This window comes from Maylandia zebra, linkage group LG15 (assembly GCF_041146795.1).
Source record: "Maylandia zebra isolate NMK-2024a linkage group LG15, Mzebra_GT3a, whole genome shotgun sequence".
Taxonomy (NCBI): domain Eukaryota; kingdom Metazoa; phylum Chordata; class Actinopteri; order Cichliformes; family Cichlidae; genus Maylandia; species Maylandia zebra.
The window spans coordinates 9,111,983-9,135,989 of record NC_135181.1 but is presented as its reverse complement, the minus strand read 5'-3'; the positions used below and the strand labels follow the sequence as shown (position 1 = coordinate 9,135,989).

General features: G+C 40.5%; 2 protein-coding genes across 5 annotated transcripts; one reads left to right on the top strand and one right to left on the bottom strand.

The window, feature by feature from the left end:
- Positions 1-436: 436 nt before the first annotated feature.
- On the top strand, positions 437-17,942 carry baalcb (BAALC binder of MAP3K1 and KLF4 b). 4 transcript variants are annotated; one of them, XM_076873824.1, is made up of 5 exons: positions 437-563; positions 13,650-13,825; positions 14,069-14,282; positions 15,520-15,719; positions 17,111-17,942. In XM_076873824.1, the coding sequence occupies exons 3-5, from the start codon at positions 14,102-14,104 to the stop codon at positions 17,273-17,275; spliced, it is 546 nt and encodes a 181-aa protein (XP_076729939.1). In that variant the 5' UTR covers positions 437-563; positions 13,650-13,825; positions 14,069-14,101; the 3' UTR covers positions 17,276-17,942. The 4 variants fall into 4 exon arrangements, with proteins under 4 accessions (XP_076729939.1, XP_076729938.1, XP_004541942.1 ...); XM_076873823.1 differs by lacking the exon at positions 437-563 and adding an exon at positions 12,918-13,127; XM_004541885.4 differs by lacking the exon at positions 437-563 and adding an exon at positions 12,918-13,157.
- nme6 (NME/NM23 nucleoside diphosphate kinase 6) lies at positions 17,055-22,609 on the bottom strand. The gene is made up of 6 exons (XM_004541884.3): positions 22,344-22,609; positions 22,006-22,108; positions 20,419-20,521; positions 20,153-20,192; positions 19,334-19,494; positions 17,055-18,247 (listed from the first exon to the last, which is right to left on the bottom strand). Exons 2-6 carry the CDS (start codon positions 22,096-22,098, stop codon positions 18,096-18,098), a joined length of 549 nt encoding a protein of 182 aa, XP_004541941.1. The 5' UTR covers positions 22,099-22,108; positions 22,344-22,609; the 3' UTR covers positions 17,055-18,095.
- Between the last annotated feature and the right edge of the window lie 1,398 nt (positions 22,610-24,007).

Here is a 24,007-nt window from a genome sequence, read left to right as displayed (position 1 = left end):
AAAGTTGGCCTGTGATAAGATGAGACACTGTTGCCACCATGTGGTTTGAGAAAATAGTGTTAAAGATTTGAGTGTGCTGGAAAGGAGCTGGTGAATTGTCACGGGAGTGGAACGGACTCAGGCGCAGACTGAGGTAGCACAGTTCAACGACACTTTATTAATCACACTGGTGCACTATATACACGTGAAGGGGGGGGAAACACCAGGGTCCCGGGGATCACTTGGCTGGGGAGACACACTTCTTCGCACTCGCTCTGCTCCTCGTCCAAACAGTCTCCACACAAGCAGCTCAGCTCACTCTCCTACTCACGGGGTCCAGGGGTCACAAAAGGGCTGATCCAGGTAAACCTGTTTACACAGACGAGGGTAAGTCGAAGGCAAACACGGGAACAGTAGAATCGCAAGGAAGCCAGGCAATACTAACGAGAGTTACTCAATATTCCAGCGACGAACAGCTCAGAGCCCCAGCCTTAAGAGCCAGAGAACTGCAATCCGCTCGAGATCAGCTGCAGGTGCGTGGGCCAAGGGCAGGAGCCCAATCAGAGCTCCGCCCAGGCAGACAGGTAGGAGAGACAGAGTGAGAGAAAAACAACAAACACTTGTGGCCACACTGGGCTGGCCGGGGAGGCACAGGGACCATGACATGAATAAAGAATTTTTAAGAAAATAGCCTATCAGCTCAAATCTCACTTGGGTTTATGTGAGAATCTTTGGGTTAGTCGCGTAATATGGCATTTTAGAGAGCAGAGTGACAAATTACAAGTGCAGTTTTTTGACAGCATTTGATCTAATGCAAAAAAAAAAAAAAGTTTCTAATCCCAGGCTCTGAAGGGAAATTCAAGGTTAGTCTCTGCCTCTGCTGAATATTGCTCTGGAACTATTGGCATTATTCAAACAGAGCAGAAAATCAGAACTAACAGAAAAGAAATCTTATTCATCAGAGGTCTGCAGCACTCGGCATAGTGTAGTACAAGCCAATTTATAGCTCACACACTCCTACTATCTGCTTGGGTTTCTCTGTAGTATAAAACTTTAAAATACAAGATGGCATATGGAATAGAAATGAAATCAGTTTAAATGGTCTGTTTAGAAGTCCAGTTTAAACACTGCAGTGTATCTCCAACAAATCATAGGAATATGACTTGTTGGAGATGTTTCACCCACCGCTTTTAGTTCTTCAAATTCACAGAGATATCTGGGGGGTAATCATGGGCAGGGGCTAAGCAGTCAGTTTGGGCAAACAGTGCAGCAATTTAAGAATGCAAGAGAAATCTCTGTATGCAAGAAAAAAAGACAAATCAATACTGCATGGCTCTGATCTTTGGCCCCTAAGATCAGATATAATCCTTTGCATCAGCTCAGCAAGAAGGAAAATAAACAAGAAGCTAGATAGGAGAAAGCCATACAGCTTGCTGTCAACACACTTTTCAAAACTCAGCTTCTGTAATGGTGTGAGAGTGCATTTACACATTCAGAAGTATGCACACAGGCTGAAATATATATAAACCCAACCCAACCCAACTGTCCTGGTGGAAAACCCAACTTTGTTTAAGATTCCACTATCTAGCTGTTTTAAGGTGAAGTTGAAGAATTTGGAGCTAGTCTTCTTCATTTTTCTATCCTCTTTGTGTAATGTACCAGTACCATAGGCAACAAAGCAACCCCAGAGCATGATGCTACCACCACGATGCTTAACAGCTGGTACATTGCTCTTGGGATTGAAAGCCTCACCCTCCATTGTGGCCTAAGAGCTCAATATTGGTCTCATCTGGTCATAAAACAATTCTCCAGAAGGCCTTTAGCTTGTCCATGCAGGCTGCTGCAAATTTCAATCAAGCTTGATTTACTGAGTTTTCTTGGTCAACACCTTCTAGGTTCATGGGGATGTAAAACTCACTTCACTGTGGACAGTGAAGTGATATTGTATACAGACCTTGAAGCAACATATGCCATCATGCAGAAAACTGCCTTTTGGGTAAACACTTACTTCCTGACTCTGATTTGACTTATTATAAAACAAAATACAACAAAGCAGCATAACCAAAATCCTGTATGAAGCAAAAATGGGTAAACAATTTATTTTAAAAAATGAAACCATTTGGTTCTATTGGTCCTTAAAGACAGAGTGAAAAGAAGAGGTGATGGAATTGAAACCTCTGCCTCTGTCTCAACACTATAGAAAATATTTGGGCAAGCATCAAATTCACAATGAGCTTATATTTTTCAAAAAGCAAAATCAGCTTCAACAATTGACATTTTCTTGTCTTTTGCCTATTTGTATTTTACTCAACCTCCCAAGTATTTGGCAAATGAAACTATAACATGAACTTAAACTGATTTTTGATAAAAGAACAGACAGCCTTGGTCCACCTGATGCCCCACTCACTGAAGCGTTTCCATGGTTTTCAGACGTGATGGACAGCTGAGTTCAGGGTGAGGTCTGAAGGTTGTAATCACTGTTCCTGTTCCACAGTCACACAATTCACAGCCTCAGGTTTTACGCATCATCCATCTTTCTCATACTGTGCTGTATTTATCATCCCACCTCCACATCTTTGCTCTCCGAGAAGCACACGAGCCTGCAACTTTAGCAGAAAGATAAATGGAAACTGCATCTATGTGGAATTAGTCACTGTCTGATCTGAAGAGCACGTCAGCATTGACACACCTGTGTTATCACCCAGAACCATAATGTAGAGCTCCATCAGCTCCTGAAATTACTACTATCATTACTACTTCCTCCCTTAAGAATATCGAAAGATGTTCAAGAATCATAATGAGCTTTGTCTATAATTAATTATGTAGAGTCCACTTCAATATGCTTTTCTCATCAAGGCTTATTTCACTGGGAGAAATTCATCTGATTTACCTGATGTCATCATAGGTAAATGCAGCACTGTGCTCAGCATGTCTTCATATTGTTCCTTCTTTGTGTTCAGCTCTCACTGTAATAATTGAGGATGATTAAAATTTTATTCAGCCAGATGGGTAAGTGTGTGGAAGTGGGAAATATTCACTGCCTACAGTTGTATCACTGACCTCACAGTCTCTGGCCACCAGCCACTGCTCATCAATGTGGATGTCTAATGAACCAATCATATCACAGCAACCCAACGCATTTAGTGATGCAGAAATGGTCGAGACAACCTCTTGATGTTCAAACTGAGCATCAGAATGGGGAAGAAAAGGGATTTAAGTGTCTTTGAATGTTGCATGGTTGTTTGTACCAGACGAGCTGGTTTGAGATTTTCAGAAATTGTTAATCTGATGGGATTTTCCCACACAACCAACTCTTGGCTTTACAGAGAATGAGAAAGAGAAAATATCCAGTGAGCATTTTTTGGGCGAAAATGCCTTATTGATGCTAGAGGTCAGAGGAGATTGGTCAGACAGCCTTTACGTTGATAGGAAACTAACAGTAACTCAGGTAACCACTCATTACAACCAAGGTATCCAGCAGAGCATCTTCTGCTGTAGCAGCAGAAGACCACACTGGGTGGCACTCCTATCAGCTAAGAACAGAAAACCAAGGCTACAATTCACACTTAGTTGAATCAATGCCCTGAAGACTTAAGGTAGTCCTGAACTCCAAAGGGGTTCCAGCGCAGTATTAGCAAGATCTACTTAAAATATACTTAATAAAGTGTCTCCTCAATGGATGTTGTCTGTTCAACTCGGGTATTTTTTGTGTTTTTTTCTGCGCTTAATCCTGCTGTTCATTGACTAGTATCTCAACAGTCATTGCAGATAATCTGGGATTAATATTCACTTCTTCAACTGTTTAATACTTTCCTAATTTTCAAGGCTTAGTAATGTGATCAGAGTCAGAGGTGGATGTTTAGCCTTTCAGTCATGCTATAATGGCAGATTTGATCAGTCAATCAGCTGATTTGCTCCAGATCAAAATAAGAAACGTCAGCCATCATCTGATGAGCTGATTTGTTAAATTTAGTCTGTCATTGTTTTCACATGTCAAAAGAAATGTTGCATATGCATTAAAGAGTACCTGCCTAAATTTTCTTAATTTTGGATAAATATCCAACCAAAAGTGATTATTCTCCAGCATAATAATAATGTCATTATCTTCCACTTGGGATGCACTTCATCACAGGTGACTAACTATGTGTCAGCATCAGGTCGATTAGGATCATCACCTGCAATTAAGAACAATTTTAAAATGAAGCCCAAAGGCAGTGGTAGCTGTCATTGAACTGATGTCGTGTAACTTGATTTTGTCAGCGGGTGCAAACTGCTCTGCTGAAAGACAGAGACATGAATCAGCAATAGCGGCTGCCAAAATGACTGACAAAGTCACTCACTAACACAGCCATAGCGGCTGAAGGTTGGCGCTTATGTCACGTCAGATAAATGTGTGAGTGTGAACAGCCATAGAGAGAGGAGGCTCAATCAGAGTGCTGGCTGTAACTCAGTTTTATAGTTCATTGAGGCCAAAGAGGTGCCCAGAATGTGCAAAAAGTCTTTCGTTGTTCTCCGTGACTCTGTGATCGTGTGCAAGAAGATACTGATGTGGATTCTCATTCAAAGTGGAAAGCTGTTTAATGTGGCCTTTTAAACAGTAACACGCGTCATAGTTTGTGCTGCTTTAAAATTGATTGCAGAGTGACACATATGTTTATGTAACTGAGTATCCAAAAATAAATAAATCTGCAGCTTCTATGTGTTTTCAGAGCAAACGTGCAGCAGAGCTCCTCCCATTTCAGCAAAAATACACACTGCAGCTCACCTCAGCAGTGGTGATGTATAATAAAACATAAGAGCAGTGGACCAGTTTGTCTGCCTGCGCTTTAAATTTATTTTCTGACAGTTTCATGATTAGCAGGGGCATCATCTCAGACGTGCACTTTTTTTGGCTAACACATCCTTGTCTCTCTCATCCTTCTTACATACATTCCTCTCACTTTTGTACAAGTTTAATTCCTCTGTTTTTTTAAATCAGGATTGCTTTTAAGATCATTTTGTCCAGCGACTAACGAGCAGTGTAAACCTACAACAAACAGGAGCTTCGGTTAAATAAAAATAGGAACGGGTTTTCGGAAGAAATAGCCATAATGATAAGATGTTCTCTTCTCGCTGTCCTCTTGTCAGTTTGAGTTGTGAGACTCATGCATCAGGCTATAAGACATGGAGGTGCACTCTTCCCATTACCGTGAATCAGCAGCGTATGAAACAATCCCATCTGCTGCACCGCCTGCTCTTCTTTTATTGTTCTACACACTTCTGTAATGTGGACTCATTTTGGTATGTATTGATTCTGTATTAAGGTGAAAATTGTTGGTATGCAGAGAAAGCAGACTGTATAATACAAGCAGAGCTTAAGTATCACTTCGGTATGAAAAGAAAATCTGAAAAACAACCAGTTAAGATGAGCTGACTCACACAAGTGCTGATCCTCTGACTCAGCAGTTCGTCATCACTGTAACACAGCCAACCACTCACCATTTAATTAGAAGGGGTAGATAGTCAGCGGACAGGAGATGGGTGGTGATCTTCTTTGGTGTACTCACATTACTGCTGTGTAATGTGAACTAATGTGTCATAGTTTCTAAATGAGGATATCTGTAACATTTTAAACAAACAGATCCACAGCTCATTTTATGCATTTGGATGAAAATATCAGAAATGAATCTAAATTAGCTCTTTGACTGATACCATTGACTTTACGAATGTCTGACTGCTCCCCTGAGGGCACATTATCGTTCCTCAAAGTAATTAGCGGCTCTGCACTCAAACAGTATAGAGTGACTAATTACCCAAATTATCTCGCGGGCTCATTAGCTTCGGATGGCTCTTGACACTGCTAAGGCACTTTTTAAACAATGGTAGAAATTACACTGTCAAAATGTCACTCGTGGCTGTGAAATAATAGCCGTGCAACTAATCGAATGCGGAAAATTAAATCAAGGCTGATGTATTTCGCACGGTATCTTTATTACTCCCATTAAAAAGCAAAATAGCCTTCCAGAATTATACCGGTCTGTGTAATTGTTGGTGGAGATCCCACACAAACTAGCGCACCTTTGTTTTCAGAGACGTCCTCGTGCTTTTAGAGGCATTAGCTGCACGCCAGTCAATGAATGGGAAGGTAATCAGGTTTAATTCACTGTCACCATCCATCACAGTTAGTGATAACCCAGAACAACCTTTGCATTGCATGCCCGTGCATTTGAATCACAAAGTTCTTGTTACATCAAAGTGGTGAACCAAGATGTTGGCCTTATACTTGATTGGGAGCTTTCTTTGCAGGGTGTTGGTATTGGGGTACATTTATGCATTGTGCTGTTGCCTGTCCTTCCACATAAGAAAAAAGTATCAAATTTTACCAGGAAAAATGCAAACAAACTTACTAATAATATGCTATGTTAAGGGTATCAAACATAAAGCCTGGGGACCGTGTTCGGCCCAGCTCCAATCCAAATATAACTCCAGTCCGGTCCATTGGACACCTCCAGAAAATGTCAAGGAGGGCAGACCTCCTCCATAGCCATTCCTATGGCAACAAAGTAACAGATAAGCAATAATAGACATTTCTATATCACCAGTATTTCTTAATTATAATTTATTAACTATGAATTGCTCTCTTGTAACTGTAATTGCAGGAGATGGTAATGAGGTACAGAACTTTTTTTGTAATTTCACTCTTCTACTTATTTGTGCTGACAGATTTTTTTTCATTCACTACATCAGCATTTCTTCACCACATAGAAAAACAGAGACGTACTGTATAAATGTAACTTCTTCTTTTCTATTACCTCTATTACAGAAAATAGAGTTTTTCTGTTTCAGCCAACTTAAGATGAAAGTGTGCTGCAATGTGGCCCCAATGTGAAATGAGTTTGACATCCCTGCCCTGTGTGGTTCCCTGCAGCAGGTCAAACTGTCATCATCATAAGATACCTGAATTTGTTCTTGATACTCAAAATGTAAATGGCTACTCATTATGACCCCATCGCCCTCTGTTCTGCTGCCACACATAAGACTAAATTTATACAAAGCTGTGAATGTGAAATGGGAGTAAGCCTGACATTTACTGAACTATTTCACATCTCCCCTAAGGACCTCTTTCCCATTACATGAGTTTTAGTGTCATTCTTAAGCCAATTAATTTATATTCTTTGTTTCACGAAAGGCAAAACTGCTGCAGCATTGCTCTGAGGACTCACTGCCTGCACAAGATCATCTATTGATTTTGGTCTTCCAAAGCCATCATATAGTCATATATTACAGAATATAGTGGGACACAGTGATTTCTGAAACGTTTTTTGAGCTTATTATAGCTCCTTAAAGGAAAACCTTTGCTAAACACTTACGTTGTGTCTCTCATAACACAACATTTAGAGAATATTTTAACTGCTGTAAGGCTCCAACAGTTTGTACCATGAGCAAATCTCAGAGGTTTTTCTTTGTATTCTGTTGTGAGTTTGGAATGAAAAAAACTAGGATGCTTAACATATAGAGTAAAATACTTTGCAGCCCACCTACTTCTCTCATGCTTTCTGAACTCATTTACTCAGCTTAAATTTATTATAAAGGGGGTTTTACATTATTTTTGGCAAAGGGTAAAGAAAATATTTGGCTTTTTCTTTGTTGGCTAAGTTTATTACATAATCAGGTAAAACAGTTTTGTCAATATAAATTATTGATGAGGCACAAAAGGCAAAAAAAGTCACATCTTCACTTGACAGTAACAGTAAATACAATGCGTGGCATTTCAATACAATGTTGAACTTTCAGCTGCTCCCTTATTAGCAAGGAGTCACCACAGCAGTTAGGTCCACATATTTGATTTGTCTTCTTCACGCCTTTCCTGCTACATCCCAAACGGGATTTGTATCTCTTCCTGGGATCAAACAGGGGATCTTTTGCTTGTTAGGTTAATGTGTAAACCACTACACTATGAAATTAAAAAACCCACAGTTAGGACAGCGATGAACTCTACGCGTCCATTTGATTTCTACGCAGCATTTGGGAGGGACCCTTCAGCAGGATCTGGTGGTCCAGATGGTCGTCTCTAAAACTCCTACATACATATCCACACTGGTATTAAGATTTTCACCACAAAATAGTCACTGGATAGAGTTTAGCTGACCTCCAGACTTTTTTTTTGTTAGGGGGGGTGCTCCTGCCATTTGTTTAATGTAAGCTCCATCACCTTCATGAGATAATTTTCCCTAAAAACTAGGTTCTCGCCAAAGAAATTCCATGAATACTAATGCTCGGCTCTCTCGCTTCTTAAGGCTCCACTATTGGCCTTTCTGGAATATTCTTTGCCTTTGATAGGATTAGAGTTGTGTGTTTAGCAGGATAAAACGAATGGAGCACATAAAGTGCAAAGGCTGCGTTTATGAGCCAGCCCTCGCCAGAAATTAAAAAGGCGGAAAATTCAATTGGGGCCAGAGGAGTGGCTAAAGATCAATTTTAGCACTTCCCCCTGATAATGTAAAATGACAGTAACTGAAATTACATAAATCAGTCATGGAGAATGAGGTTTTTATGGAGCCAATATGAATCATTTTTAGGGCAAACATGACTTTTAGTGCTGCACAGGAATTGCAGCACAGTGTTTTTTTTTCATGCTACTTAGGTAATTAAATAGGATAAAAAGCCATTTCATCAAGATATGGTGAAATACATTAATTTATACAGCATGTTCCCAGATTAGAATTTTTTAATAGGAAGGAGGATATAGAGCTATTTAAAGAAGCTGTCCTGTGTGGTTTCTTTCGCCTGGCTCTATTAGGACACAGTCCAGAAGTAATTTCTTCTTTAATAAAAAGACTAAGCTGGAAACAGATTTGTTACTAATTTTTGACAATCTTTCAGAAGTGTTGCGTTGAGCCCTCGCGGCCCTGTGTAAATAAACCCATCCACAGCTCATTACACTGACTGAGTAAATACTTTTATTTTAGCCACGCATGCTTATTCGGGGCAGTGGTCGTTCCTCTGCTCTGGAACACTTTGCACTAATGAAAAGGTGCCATGTTCGCTGAGATTGTGATGGATTGAAAGAACACAACCTCTGGAGAGATCTCTGGCAAAGCGTCTCATGAGAGGAGGAGACTGCCGCTGCCGGTCTGAGGAGAGGAGGCGCGTCTGTGCCAGAAAAAAGCCCCGAGATGTGATTGATGCCGATGAACCACAACCTCGAGGCAAACCTCAATCTGGATAAGCTGCTCTTTGTGCCGCTGGCAGCTCCAGTATCAACAATTTGCTGATGGAATCCAGACAAGCGGACATGATAACATCTCAGTGTCCCTCCCAAAGGGTTTTGTTTTTCCAAGTGATGTTAATTTAAAGAATTGAAACTCTAAAAGTTTTAAGTTTTAGAACAATATGGCATACCTTTGATCATCATTGCAGCTAATCTGATTGCAAAACCATGTTTTTTCCCACCCTAAATTCTAAGCTTCCTAATTAGTTTTCCTGTGCTGTAACACACTGGCTGTCTCACTAAAATCCCAGTGAAAGTTGGGATTTGGCCGCTTCACTGTTGCACATAGGCTCATTTACTCCCTTGCCTAACTGAATTTGCCAGAAAAAGTTCTTTTCTTTCTCACAGAAACTTTAGCAAATCAGTGGAGAGTGCACATTTTTGCTATCAACAAAACCCAGCTGGAAACACAAGGGAGAGGTTTGACACATACAGACTGTACATAAATTTAAAGGGAATATGACAACTCACTTCTTATCTTGAGTGTCATGCATTTAACAATTGCTGAACTTTAGCAGCTGCTTTATAAGAAATAACTTTTTAAAGTGGACCTTTACAGCTCAATTGTTTTAATATTCTTGGACTTTATTAGATTAGCTTTGCATGATTCAAAATTCAAAATGATCGATCTTCCACAGGGGCTTTGGTACAGCCCCTCCTCAGTTTGTCCCCAGCTGAAAACAAGTCGTTTTTGGCATTCTTCCTTTTAATGATGCCTTCTCTTTCCTTTTGATTGGCTGCCCTTCGTAAATAGAAGTTTTGAACAGCAGTTTAAAAATCTATCTGAAACTTATGTCATTATTTGACACCTTGGACATGTTTCATATGCACCATGCATATTTTAAATGTAAAATGTTACTCATTACAGTGTATCATAGACTTGCTCACTGTTAAAATAAAAGGCTGTTGCATGGATCTTTGTTTGTTGCTGGAATAATTTACTCCTGTGTAGCATTTGGCCGTGTGCCACATTAATCACCAGGGTAATGGGAAGACAGGCCTATTGACCAGTAGTCCAATAGGACAGAGGCTCAGGACATACAAATCAAAGCTGTCCGGCTTCATATTGACAAGGCTGTCCACAGGAAGCAAGATTTATTTGCCAGGTGACAGGGGAATGAGCACAGGAAGTCATGGAGATGTGATTTGGCTCAGGATCAGCCAGATCTGCACAAATTAATGGTTTATTGTGTATTTAAAGGGCAACTGGCAGTTTGGTAAATCCCCAAAGTAAAGCCAGAGGTGAAATGTGTGTTCTGCTTTTGGTCTAATGCACCTGTGTGTAGGAGGGTGGTCAGGTGTGTGAGAGCTGCTCACGGTGAGCTTCCTCAACATGAAAAAGTGAACAATGACGAGTTTTCTGTTTGCCCCTGTATTTTAAGAAGTTTGGTGTATCCCGCCAAGTCTTTGGAATCTAAAGGACCTCATCTGCAGTACTGTGAGCAGTCATCACTAACTGACCGGGGCATAGACCATATGATGTTGCACATTAAATCTTTTCTTTCTGACAGGAACAAATGTCGAACTATCACATTAGTGAATTGGTTTTACAGTCTGAGCTCCATTCTTTGTTTGTGTGTGTGCGTGTTTTTTGTTGGGTTTTTTTTTTTTTTTGGTTTTTTGCAGTGTGCTTTATTGGCAGCAGATATGTCAGGAATAAATGACCTCTATTTCCACAAGCAGACCTGTAGTGTTCTCTCTGCAGTAAAGCACAAAGAGGGATGCTGTTTATTGTTCATTCAATTCATTGTGGAACCGCAGCACAGAAGTGTGATGAATGTGCACTTTGCAGCCAACTGAGGAGTTTCACAAGCAATCAGTGAAATGCAGATTTGAGAGAGAAGGGGCCTTTCTATTGTAAAGGGAAGCTTCAATACTGAAGCAGTACTGAAGTAGCATATTTAAATGTTTACAGGGTGTTTTTGTGCACAGGATTTTTTGACGTGTCAGTGTAGAGAACCACTGGAACTCAGTGCATTTATCCATCCATCTGTTCTTTTCCGCTTAGCCAATTCAGGGTTGGGGGACTGGAGTCTATCCCACCTACCATAAGGCGAGAGGCAGAGTAAACCCTAGACAGGGTCCCCAGTCTGTTGCAGGGCTTACACAGAGAGACACACAACCATTCACACTCGCATTCACACCAATGGGCAATTTAGAATTACCAGGGAAGAGAGAGCTGAGTGTAAAAGCAAAGCTCTCAATTTACCGGTCGATCTACGTCCCTACCCTCACCTATGGCCACGAGCTGTGGGTATTGACTGAAAAAACGAGATTGCGGATACAAGTGGAGGAAATGAGCTTCCTCCGAAGGGTGGCTGGCCTCTCCCTTAGAGATAGGGTGAGAAGTTCGGCCATCCGGGAGGGGCTCAGAGTAGAGCCGCTGCTGCTCCACATCGAAAGGAGCCAGCTGAGGTGGTTCGGGCATCTGACAAGGATGCCCCCTGGGCGCCTCCTGGGTGAGGTGTTCCAGGCATGTCCCACCAGGAGGCCCCGGGGCAGACCCAGGACACGCTGGAGAGATTATATCTCTCGGCTGGCCTGGGAACGCCTTGGTGTTCCCCCGGATAAGCTGGAGGAGGTGGCTGGGGAGAGGGAGGTCTGGGCCTCTTTGCTTAGGCTGCTGCCCCCGCGACCCGGCCTCGGATAAAGCGGATGAGGATGGATGGATGGATGGAACCTAACCCCACTAACTGCCTGTTTTTACACTGTGGAAGGAAGACAGAGAACCCAGAGAGAACTGACACAGACACGTGGAGAACATGCAAACCCCGCAAAGAAAGGCATCGGCCAGATGGTGGATTCAAACCCAGAAAGGTTCTTGCTATGAGGCTAACCATGGTGTCTCTGCCTGACATGTAGAAGTGGTCAAGATGAGGTTCAAACCAGAATGGTTGTTGGTGCCAGACATGCTGGTCTGAGTACTTGAAGAACTGCTGATTAACTAGGATTTTCCCACATACAGATCTAAAGAGCAATTTCAGCAGCATGTCTCAGTTTTTCTACCTGCTAATTGTGTAAAATTACATAAAATTTTCTGTTGCTCATTGCCCAGACTGTCATGTATTTATGAAAGTTTTTGTCGGAAAAAAATTGTTGATGTCAGAAGTCAGAGGAGAATAACCAGACTGCTTCAATCTGATAGGAAGGGAACAGCAGCTCAAATAACAACTCACCGGAACCAAGGTCTGCAGAAGAGCATCTCTTACTACCACAAAACTATTGCTACTTAGATGCCTAAAGTATATAGTTTCACATATGTTATAACATTTGATCTTCCCTAACAGCCCTTACAACATTTTCAGAACCGCCTGACTATCTCCGCTTCCTTTTCTCAGGAGTGGGACCCATTGCGGTCTACTGCTGCTGTAGCCCCCTCATCCTCACCACAGACTGCTTCAAGGTTCAGTCTGTGGTGTGTTCAGATAGTAGAAGTAGTAGTTTTTATGTCAGGACTGTAAACACGTTTTTTAAAGGCCGCATAGACAAGAAATTTGGAATCAGATACTGTCATAAAATATGAAATGAAATAAATAAAGTGCAACTCAGTTCGCGGTTATCAAACAAAAGTCAATCAACGCTCGCAGAGGACCGTTATTTTATTTTGAAGTTTACCTGGCAACAGCTGAGGTAATACTTTGATTTTTTTTTCTGCTTGAATTCAAGTACACCCCCTCATCCTCAGGACAAGAGGATGGACGCTCTAACATACACCGCTCCGCCACAGATCCGCCGTTCAGTGTGTTTACAGGAGGATGAATGAAGAGGCTGGTGGTGCAGCAGCGTGCGGACGCGCAGTGTGCTACCGGCTGTGCTCGTGTCGCTAGTATAATTATTATTATTACTAACAGTGTGTTACTGGTTTGACTGGCAGACGACACACTGGAAAAGCACCGAGGCAAGACAAAAACCCGACTTTCCAGCATCCGTAAGCCTTCAGAGATCATCTGTGTTAGTGTCCGGTGTTTGATTCATCTGCATTACAGCGCCATTCGCGTTTCCGTCATACATATTTACATCTCGTCTTTCTGTTTATGTATTTCACGGCAGTGTTGATATTTTTTTCCTATGGCCTGTGACGATGACAGTGACGCGAAAGCTGCCTATGTATCGCCAGCTGACAGATCCATATACTATGATTTATGTGTTTTTCTTCGCTTATATAACAGCCTATATGCGACTTTATGGCTTTACAGCAGCGCTCTCCACCTACATGATCTGAAGGGGGGGAGGGCTAAATAAGTTAAACAGGACGGTATAAAGAGCCCGAAGGCCTGACTGCGAACGGCTAATTCAGTGTCTGACAATCAGTGAAACCGAGAATTTATTTACATGCAATTTGAGGAAGACTTGATTTTGCAATACGTAGACAGATAGAAAAACACACATTTCAATAACTTCTCTCATCTCTCTCCTGTAGATTTGAACATGGTCTCCCTGGTCTACTTAATAATCAGAAGATGCTGCATAAACAAACCTAAACATAGCTGAGTTAACAGAGGGTGGGACCACATAATCTGCTCTCTGAAGGATAGAAGTTGATGCATACTAACTGTATGAGGGCCCTCAGCTTCTCCCACAGCTGTGTGCTGTGCTGTAAGTATGTGTTTGTGTCATATCTCTCATATGAGAGAATAACGTGCATAAATAAGTGTATTTGGATGACTCCTGTGTTGCAGAGGTCTGTTTGTTCACAAACAGTGCACAGCAGGCACACTGAGTAATTATCTCATCATTTTTAAGTCATTTAGATTGTTTTGCAGTGCATGTCGTGTAAAGAACTGGATCAGTAGACACACACTTAACATCACAGTTTCCTGTGATTCAAATCACTTCCAGTGTGAATCTTTTTGAGCTGGGAAGTGAAGAGTCATGGGCTGTGGGGGCAGCAGAACTGACGCTTTGGAGCCTCGCTACCTGGAGAGCTGGACAAAAGAGACGGAGTCCACATGGCTGACGAGCACAGACACAGATATCCCCTTGTCATCCATCCAGAGCATCCCCTCTGAGAACTCAGAGGCTGGCTTCACTTCTGAGAAAACAATCAGCCCTGGTAAGAAGAATGAATTACTGTATGGCTGAGCAGATGGGTGAATGAATACTGAATTAATCTCTTAACCGGAGCAGGCATTAATTTAACCTGCTGAAAAGAAATATCCTTGATTACTGTATGAAGAAATATAAAGGGGGCTGGGAGGCTTCCCCATCAGAATTTAATATATCTGTAACAGATGATTTTAAATCTGTTTGTTTTTGCATCAATCCGTAGTTTCTAATGTTATTGTTCTACTGCCGTTTTACATGAGTAAGGTACATCCTTTAAAATCTCACTGCTGTAAATAATTTGAACATACTAGCAATGACTTGCCCATTCTTTACACTCTTTCTATCAAAGCGGAGTGGACCATCTCTTCATGTCAAGGGCTGTGCTGATGGCATGCCTGATTTCAACAAGAATCCATTATGCAGAAGAAAGAAAACAGAAACATGCGTGACAGAGGAAGTATCCACTTTAGAGACCTTTGTTCTTCTAGTGTGCAGTTAGTTGTATGTGTCTCTACATACAGGTCAGGACATCAGAAACAGATAAATCTCTTAGATGGATCCTCTTCTTTTCTTTGAAGCCAAGGGGAGATGAGTCCGTAAATGGGGATGATAGGCTGCTTCAAAAGCCACTGTGCTCAAACAGGGCTCAGCTCTCATGGCAACAGATACAGGCATGAGTGAATGCAGGGAGAGGAGCCTTGATGTAATTGTGAAGGCAAATTGACTTGAGCTTCAATGTGGAGAGATAAAACAGACCCAAAATTGGCTAAATTAATCAGCAGCTGGGAACCAAACAGATTTTTATGACAACAATCATAATAAGTTGTGGTTCAGTATGTCTAGAGAAAATATTCATTAAAATGTCCTCATTTCGTGTTTTGGTTTTGTCCAACCTGCACCATATGTCATCTGTCATCATTAGACACATGGTCACACATTAACGAGGAGATGAGGTGTACACACATCTGTAAAATGCAAACATCGACTACCTGCGAATAACTGATCACAGCTCACGCCTCCACAGTACCATCAAGTTGGTTCAGTGTAAGACAACTAAGTTGTCAATATGTAATCGCTACCGTTTCATTTACCGATGACTTCTAACAGAAGCTAATTGTGGCATAGCGGTTATCTTATCAAGCTGAAATTGATTAACTTCAAGAGAAAAAAAACGAAAATTCATAGAAATGTATAAAAGCTACAAACACATAAGCAGACATAGCTGAACCTCTACATCTTTACAGTTCCAGATTTCTTTGAAGACGGCCTCCCGCCACCGGCTCAGGCCTACCTAAAGGTCTGCTCGGCCATGTCTGAAGCCAGCCTGAACGATGTGAAGCCCAGCAGCACACCAACAGCACTGGGCTCTCCGCGGCAGGACACGACGATGCCTTCTTCTGGAACCACAGTGCAGCGCAGAAGTGTTTTGCACACTGAAGAGATTGTAAGCCTTTCCTTCTGTAATGTGTTTAAATGTGCTCGAGACAGCTCACAGCACCTTTTTTTCCCTGCAATACTGACCTACATCTAAGGTGTGGCGCATCAAACATTTCGTTTCACATTTGGAGCTAAACACATTCATACAATCACTTCTAAGATTTTGCAAGCATGTCATTGAAATTTGTTAGAAAGCTATCTGACAAATCACAGGCAGACCATTTATTTTAATAGTATGTCAAAGACAAGAAATGTGATGTGTGGAGTGCCCCAAGGTACCTGTTTGGGACCACTGTTAGTTTTGGATTTTATTAACGATTCTTTTTTTAAAATTTTAATGTCTCAATTGATATGTTAGATATTTGAAGGCAGTAGAAAATTGGATGAAAGATAATAAACTGATGTTTAATGTTAGCAAACCAAAGTGTATGGTAATGCAGGTATCAACCAAAAACAAAACAAATACTTAAGCTTAGGTAATAATAATATTCCCATGGAACAGTTGCAGACCAGGAGAGAAACTGATTAGGTAGAACAGTGGATTGTAAATTAACATGGTCGAAACATACTGATATTATAATTTAATAAGTAATATAGGTAGAGGTCTGTCAGTGGTGTGGTTTAAACATTAATGACATCAGAGGCTATAAAACATGTTTTAAATCAATTTGTTCTGTCGCAGTTTGATTACTGAAGTGTAATCTGGTTGAGTGCTTCATCAAAAGAAATTTTAAAAAGTGCACACAGAAAACAATTTACAGAACTATGATAGGATAGAACTCCTTACCAGTTTATATTATGCAACAGAGTACTAAAGATGAATTAAAATATTTGTTAAGACATGAAGACAGAGACATAACGTGAAAAGGGAAAGACCATCTATGAATCGAGGAGGGGGCCAAAGGGTACATCTTTCACCATCTTACAATGCTGTGATGGCAGCCATTCCCCAACTCTCTGTGAATGATACTTATGGCCATTGACCAATGGTCTTTGATCAATGGTTGTTTATCAATGGTCATGACAATTTGCATATTAATGATCAAGGAACTGACCTGTCAACCTATTGTTCATTCAGTGGGCTGTTTTCAGTTACTGTGCAAATGTACTGTTTATAAGGTTGGGGTAACCTGCAGTCAGCTGAGACTGAAGAAGTCACTTGGATGCAATGAAGTAATGCAGATGTTGACTATCGCTTCTTTTGGTGTCCTTTTATAAACTAGTTTTATGTTCTGCGAAATTCAGTGCTGTCTGTATAAGCAGAATTGGCTTGTTTTACACTGACATGTTGTTGATGTTGGCTTGAGTGTGTAGGACCCCAGGAAGAATATTTACCACACTGTCAGTATTTCAGTGTTTTTTATTATTTTTTATTCTCCATTTATTCTCCATTAACAGACAAAATGGCAGGACAATCGGATGTCGACCAAGCAGGTGACCATTACAGTCACCCAGAGCATCCACCAGGTGGACAAGAACGGGAAGGTGAAGAAGTCCCTCACGACATATGAGGTCATGAAACCAGTGGAAGCTATCAAACAGGTGGCGACACAAAACGCCTGAGTGCAGGGGGACATTGGAAGAAGCCAAAAAATGAAAATAATTATGACTGTGAAAGAAATCGAACAGGTTTTGTGGTCTGACAGGTGTCGAAAGCACAAAAATCTGATTTCTAGTGCATTTAATACTTTACGATGTATGTTTTACTGACATGTTGGAGACTTTTACAAGAGACATTTGATCAAACAAGCATGGGGTAACAGGCAAAACAAAACGTGGTATGTTACAGCGAATGTCATATTAAAAGCAATTGTAGTATATTACAGCTGACAGCTTGTTTCCACATCAGTGTAAAGAAATCATTGCTTAGCACTGAACTCGAAAATAGTTTAATCCAGAGTATTTTCACATTTTAAGATGTGGTTGAACATTAACATAGGTGTAAAACTATTACTGCAATATTATTTAATATGATATAAATGTTTCATAGTTTTGTTACTTGGCATTGATGCACCATTTGTAGTCGCTGCTGTCCTACAAAGCAAAAGGCTCAGGAAACTGACTGTGACGATTGCACTATTTACAGTGAAGCCTGGACGGAGGTTTGTGAGAATAAAAAAGAAAAAGCGCTCACGAACAGCATCGTGTTTTGTAAGATATTGAGGTTACTTTTTAAAATTCTGTCGTTATTTGTGTTTTCTAATGATAATAAATTACACACCGAAATGTACTGTCCTTTTAAAATGAACTCATTTGGCAAGCTCAAAGACAATCAGGTAATCATGTGGCCTTCAGCTGAGGTACCTCTGTATATATGTGAGCAATAGATCAACAGTAATAGTCTTTATACTGATGATGTTGACAGCGTTGAGCTGATCTGGTGTCAGCTTGACAATGAAAGTGTGTGAATCTGGTTTTGATGGTCATAACGGATCTGCCCTGATCTAAACAATGGCTCCTCCTTTTTCATCCACTCGTCTGCACAGAAGTCTGGGAAGAAGAAAGTAATCTCTCTTTGAGCCGACTCAAGAGAATCTACAGAAAACAATAACAGAATGGAAAATCAAAAATTTGCATAGTAATTACAGGCTTCTTTTTAATTGGTCTAAAAATGTCATTTATGTGCAACCAGAAAGACACGTTACTATAAAATATTAAGATGGATTCCAAGATCTGCTATGAAAATAAACGCAAATCTTAAACATTTCTTACATTTTCATGCAGCAATACTACTTGTCACATGTTCAAAATATAAATGTACAATACTGTGCAAAAGTCTTGAGCCTTCAATTCTTTATAGTTTTTTCCCAAATAAGCCAGACTTATAATAAATCTTATAATAGAAATAGCTCTCCATGATTTCTGCTGTTCCCTCATTTTCAGTCCAGTCCTTCTACCTGACCATCTTCTGAAGAATGTTTTGTTTGTTTTTTCATGTCCTTCAAAAAGCCTGGAGAACTATTCCTGAAACTACAGAAAGCTGTTTTTGCCTTTTATTTTCATGCATGTTTGCACGTTTCAATAAATCATTGTACCCATTTCCCAATTTTCTAGTGAAACAAAAAGAAAAGAGGAGGGTTTTGCACAGACTATGCCTATTCTGTTTTCTGCCCAATGACACCAAACACCATTATAGAAACTGATGGGCTTTAAAAGATGTGAAATTGAGTCATGTGTAAAGTTATATATAGTTATAATAATAATGGATTGCATTTATATAGCGCTTTTTGGGGCCCTCAAAGCGCTTTACAATTCCACTATTCATTAACTCTCACATTCACACACTGGTGGAGGCAGCTACAGTTGTAGCCACAGCTGCCCTGGGGCAGACTGACAGAAGCGAGGCTGCCATATCGCGCCATTGCCCCTCTGGCCATCACCAGTAGGCGGTAGGTGAAGTGTCTTGCCCAAGGACACAACGACCGAGACTGTCCGAGCCGGGGCTCGAACCGGCAACCTTCCGGTTACAAGACGAACCACCAACTCTTTGAGCCACGATCGCCCCACTATTACCTCTTGCATATGTTTAAGATAATATATTCACAATAATAGATTATTAACATTACGCATATCATTTTGTTATCATTTTTTTAGCATTATGAAGCTTGGGAGCTTTTTTACCTGAGCCATGAGTTGTGTTCCTTGTGTCTGTGAGTCCAAACTGGCCCCTGATGGAAGCAGGCGAGTTGAATCTGGCTCTGAACACTTTGGTCGGCCCCATCAGTTCTCTCCAGTGGCTTATGGCATCCTCCCTGGCTAAAATGTACGCTCGCATTGGCCCACTGAGGACAAATTTCCACAGCAGTCATGAATCTGACTTTGAACACTGCTGATGTTTTCTAGATAACAGACCAAAAAAAAAAAAAAAAAAAAAACACTCTTCATACAAATCTAATCTATTCACCCCCAGGACCTCCTGGGAAGACAGTTCAGCCATAAATAAATCCGTTTGAGCTAAACAATGCCAGCTGGTGCGGCATCAAGCTTGACTGGCTGACACACTTGAAGATGCTTCCTATGTTTGCGATATCAATAGCAGCAGTCAGAGAAGGGTTGCTGTAGCAACTACTGCCTCACTGCTGTGAGCAGACAAAAAAAAAAGACAAAGTAATTACAAACGCCTTTAACAATCCAATGGAGGCTCGCAGCAGGAGGACCTATTGTGAGTGGTCTGCATAGCGATATTTAGGCTACTGCACCAGGGAATTGTGTTCTAAACACGAATAACTGAAACTCCTGTTGTCCTGTTTTGGGAAAATCGTTTACTGGTGCCTTACTGAGCATGAAATTGGAGTGCTATCAGCAGAGGTGCTGATGGCTCTCCATCCATTATTCCATTTAAAATACAACACCCAACAACAATCATCCAAACACATAAAATTGTAACTCAATCACATGGAGTCAACGAAATCTGTCCATGATATAAGCATGGAGGCTTACCTTGACATGAATTCAACAAGTCTTTGATAGAAGAATCTCCCTGAGATTTGTAAAACAGAAATAATAAAGAAAGAAAGAATAAAGACCTTCAATAACAAAAAGGAGAAATCAGCTATCCTTCATTTGACAAGACATTTATTTCTTTTAACTGTCATACATACAGTGCACCCTGCTAAAATAGGCTGCTGACTCATTTATTTGGGTACATCATATACTACAGCAGTATTTTTAAGTAAAGCTTAAACACAAATGAATTGTTTCCAAACCTGAATGTTCAGCATAAAACCTCTCAGAGTCCTGTCGTCTCCAGACCAGATCTTGGCATCTAACAATCCCAAAGTTGTTGTCTAGAATTCTCTGGTGAAGAGCCTGAAAGACAGAAATCACGATGTTTGTCCTCCAAGTTGCATCAAAACATGACTGGATCAACTTTAGATGCTTTTTCCTGTGTGTAGATTTTTTTGCAGAGAAAAAGTTAAAAATTGACAGCTCTGCTTCAAAAGGTCATCCTCTTGTGCTTTAACTTGAGATGACAATAAAGTAATGCACATTAACAAGTGAAATTAAACCTATCACTGATGGAATATTTTATGATAGACACAGCTGCTATGATTTTGAAGCGTCCAGGTCTGTGAGGTGAGCAAATGCTTCTTTACCACTCGATAAAATTGATATCAGAACAGAAAACATCAATTAATTAATTGCTGTTTTATTTGACAGTGGGTTAAAAAAAAAAAGCAATTAAATGGAAAGATATGTTCATTTATGCTTCATTAATTCCAAAAACTAATCTTTATAGATTAAACAAATAAGGAACACAGTATTTAAATCACACCATGCAAACTGTTACGCCCTGAGAAAGAGCAACAAATGTTTGAAATCTTGAAAAATTAAAATAACATTCACTGGTCATTTTATTAGGTACAGCTGTTCAACTGCTCATTCATCAAATCAGCCAATCACATGGCAGCAAGTTAATAGACATGTAGGCATGATGAAAACAACCTGCTGAACTTCAAACAGACCATCAGAATAGATGTATTTCAGAAATCGATGATCTACTTGTTGGGGCCTGAGGTCAGAGAAGGATGGCCAGACTGCTTTGAGCTAATAGGAAGGCAACGGTGACTCAAACAATCGCCCATTACAACCAAGGTCTGCACAAGAGAATTTCTCAACATGTTGAACCTTGAAGCAAATGGGCTACATGAGCAAAAAGAAAACACTGGGTGCCAGTCCTGTCAGCACAGAACAGGAAACTGACTCCACAATTCACACAGGCTCACCTTAACTGGACAACAGAAGAGTGGAAAATGTTATCAGGTTCTGATGAGTCTCCATTTCTACTGTAACATTTGGATGGTAGAGTCAGAATTTTGTGTAAACAACATTAAAGCAGGGATGCATCCTGCCTTGTATAAATAGTTTAGGCTGATGGTGGTTGTGTAATGATGGAGATTTTCTTGGAACACTTTTAGTACCAGTTGAACAACACTTAAATGCCACAACCTGTCTGAGTATTACAACTGTCAGAAAGCTCAAAATATCTCAAACTGGTTTCTTGAACATAGACAATGAGATAACGGCACTCAAATGGCCTCCACAGATCAGTCACCAGAGCTCAATCCAATAGAGAACCTTTGGGATGTGTGGGAACAAGAGAGTCTCATCATGAATGTACAGCCAACAAATCTGCAGCAACTGTGTGCCATTATGTCAATATCAACCAAAATCTCAGAAGAATGTTTGCAGCACCTTGTTGAATCTGTGGTAGTCTGTAGCTTTCAGACTACAACTTCAACTGTGTAATCTTAGGTCTTAAACTCTGTAACTTAAACATCAGGGCAGCTTACCTCTAGCATCAAAGGATGAGCCACAGCATCTGGTTTGATGACCGCCAGGGTGAGCTGCAGCACTTTGGACAGGCGAGCACTTGTCAGCAACATTATCTAAAGACTGAACAGAAAATACGCCCTCAATGATAAGATCCAACTCGCCTAAAAGTACTTACATTTTTAGTTAAATTAATACAAAACAAACACCACAAGCAACGAAGATGCGACTTCTTTTTCGATTTTTTTTAATCGTTAATTTACCATTAATATAAATCATATAAAGTTAATAAAAATACGAAGATTTTCTGCGTGACAGTTTCCAACCCATCAGTGCTAAGTTCGTGACTGACACTAACCTCTGTTGTGACTTCTGTCCAAAAAAGAAAAAACAATCAGTTTGTAACGGGGAGCAGAGCAACGGCCGCCGACATACTGTTAAATAAAAACGCGTAATTTTTGTGGAGTTAGCGGTTATCTACAACTGTAGCGTGTGAATATAGTCTGCATCCTTGCTTGTCCAATTACACCAAAAACAATGCTAAAAATGTGAAAATTAGCTGAACGAGTCGTTGTTTGGTCTGTCCGTTCGTAAAAAGGGTCCCCAGAAACAGTGCCAGCAGAGTTTGTTCCCCCGCGAGAAGAAGTAAAAACATAGATTTCATGTCTTATAAATTTTAGTTCTAATAGAAGCTTTTTGGAATTATTTTTCTTGATTTCCACAAAATGTGTATGTAGAATAGGAACGTAACTACACGTAGGTACTGGCATACTGAGATTCCATATATAAATACTGCACTTATTATTGCATTTGGCAGTGGAATGAGACAAATACTTTCCTATTGTTCCCGTATTGGAACGCTAGGAAAATGGAAAAATGTCATCTGGTCAGAAGGCAGTGTCAGAATTTGATGTAAATTACACAAAAGCATGGATCCATAATTCTTTATATAAACTGTTCAGTGTAAACAGTATAATGATGTGGGAGATATTTTCTTGGAAAACTTTAGTACCAACTAAGCATTGCAAAAAAGTCACAGCATGCCTGAGTATTGTTACTGTACAGATAACACTCCATGTCACAAAGATCAAATTATCTCAACAGTGAGTTCACTGTACTCAAACGACGCAGTCACCAGATCTCAATCCACTAAGATGTGGGAGAATTGGAGATTTGCATCATGGATGTGGAGCAGACAAATCTAGAGCAACTGTTTGATGCTGTCATGTCAATATGGACCACACATTTTTGAGGAATGTTTTCAGCACTTTGTTGAATCTGTGTCCTGGAAAATTTAGACAGTTCTGAAGGCGAGGAGTAGGGGAGTGGGTGCAAACCAATACTAGCAAAATATACCAGATCAAGTGTCCAGTGAGTGTGCCCTTCTCGTTATTAATGTTTAATTTGTTTCCTAGATTATTGGAAGGAAATTCTTTGTACATATACACTAAATGAATATTGCACCTGGGTTGTCTTGTAAAGCAAAGGACCAGCAGTTCCAAGTATGTGATATAAACGATCGATATAGAGAAATTTCCCTGCACATCAAAGTGAGCAAGAATGTTTGAACATAAAACCGAGACGTCGAGTTCAGCAGCACACCAGCTACAAGCAGGGACTGGAACGAGACAGATTTTTGTCTCTGGTATTTCAACACTGGGGCAGATCAGACATACAGTATGAATTACAAACACAGCGCACATTCCAGCAATGCAAAATGGCCACACCCTTGAAGAGTAGAGATTGTGTGTGTGTGTGTGTGTGTGTGTGTGTGTGTGTGTGTGTGTGTGTGTGTGTGTGTGTGTGTGTGTGTGTGTGTCTGACATTCAGAGAGACAGAATGGGGGGAGGAGGGTAGTTAGATGTCCCACATAGGTTTCTCCCACCTGCCCATGTCATGTGACTTGGGGTGACAGGACAGCTGTTACCTCCCATGAGAGGGCTGAAGAGGATAAGAAGAGGTGCAGAGTTAAATTGGATATATTTTAAGAGTACAGACTGAAGACCTAAATTCTATGTAACC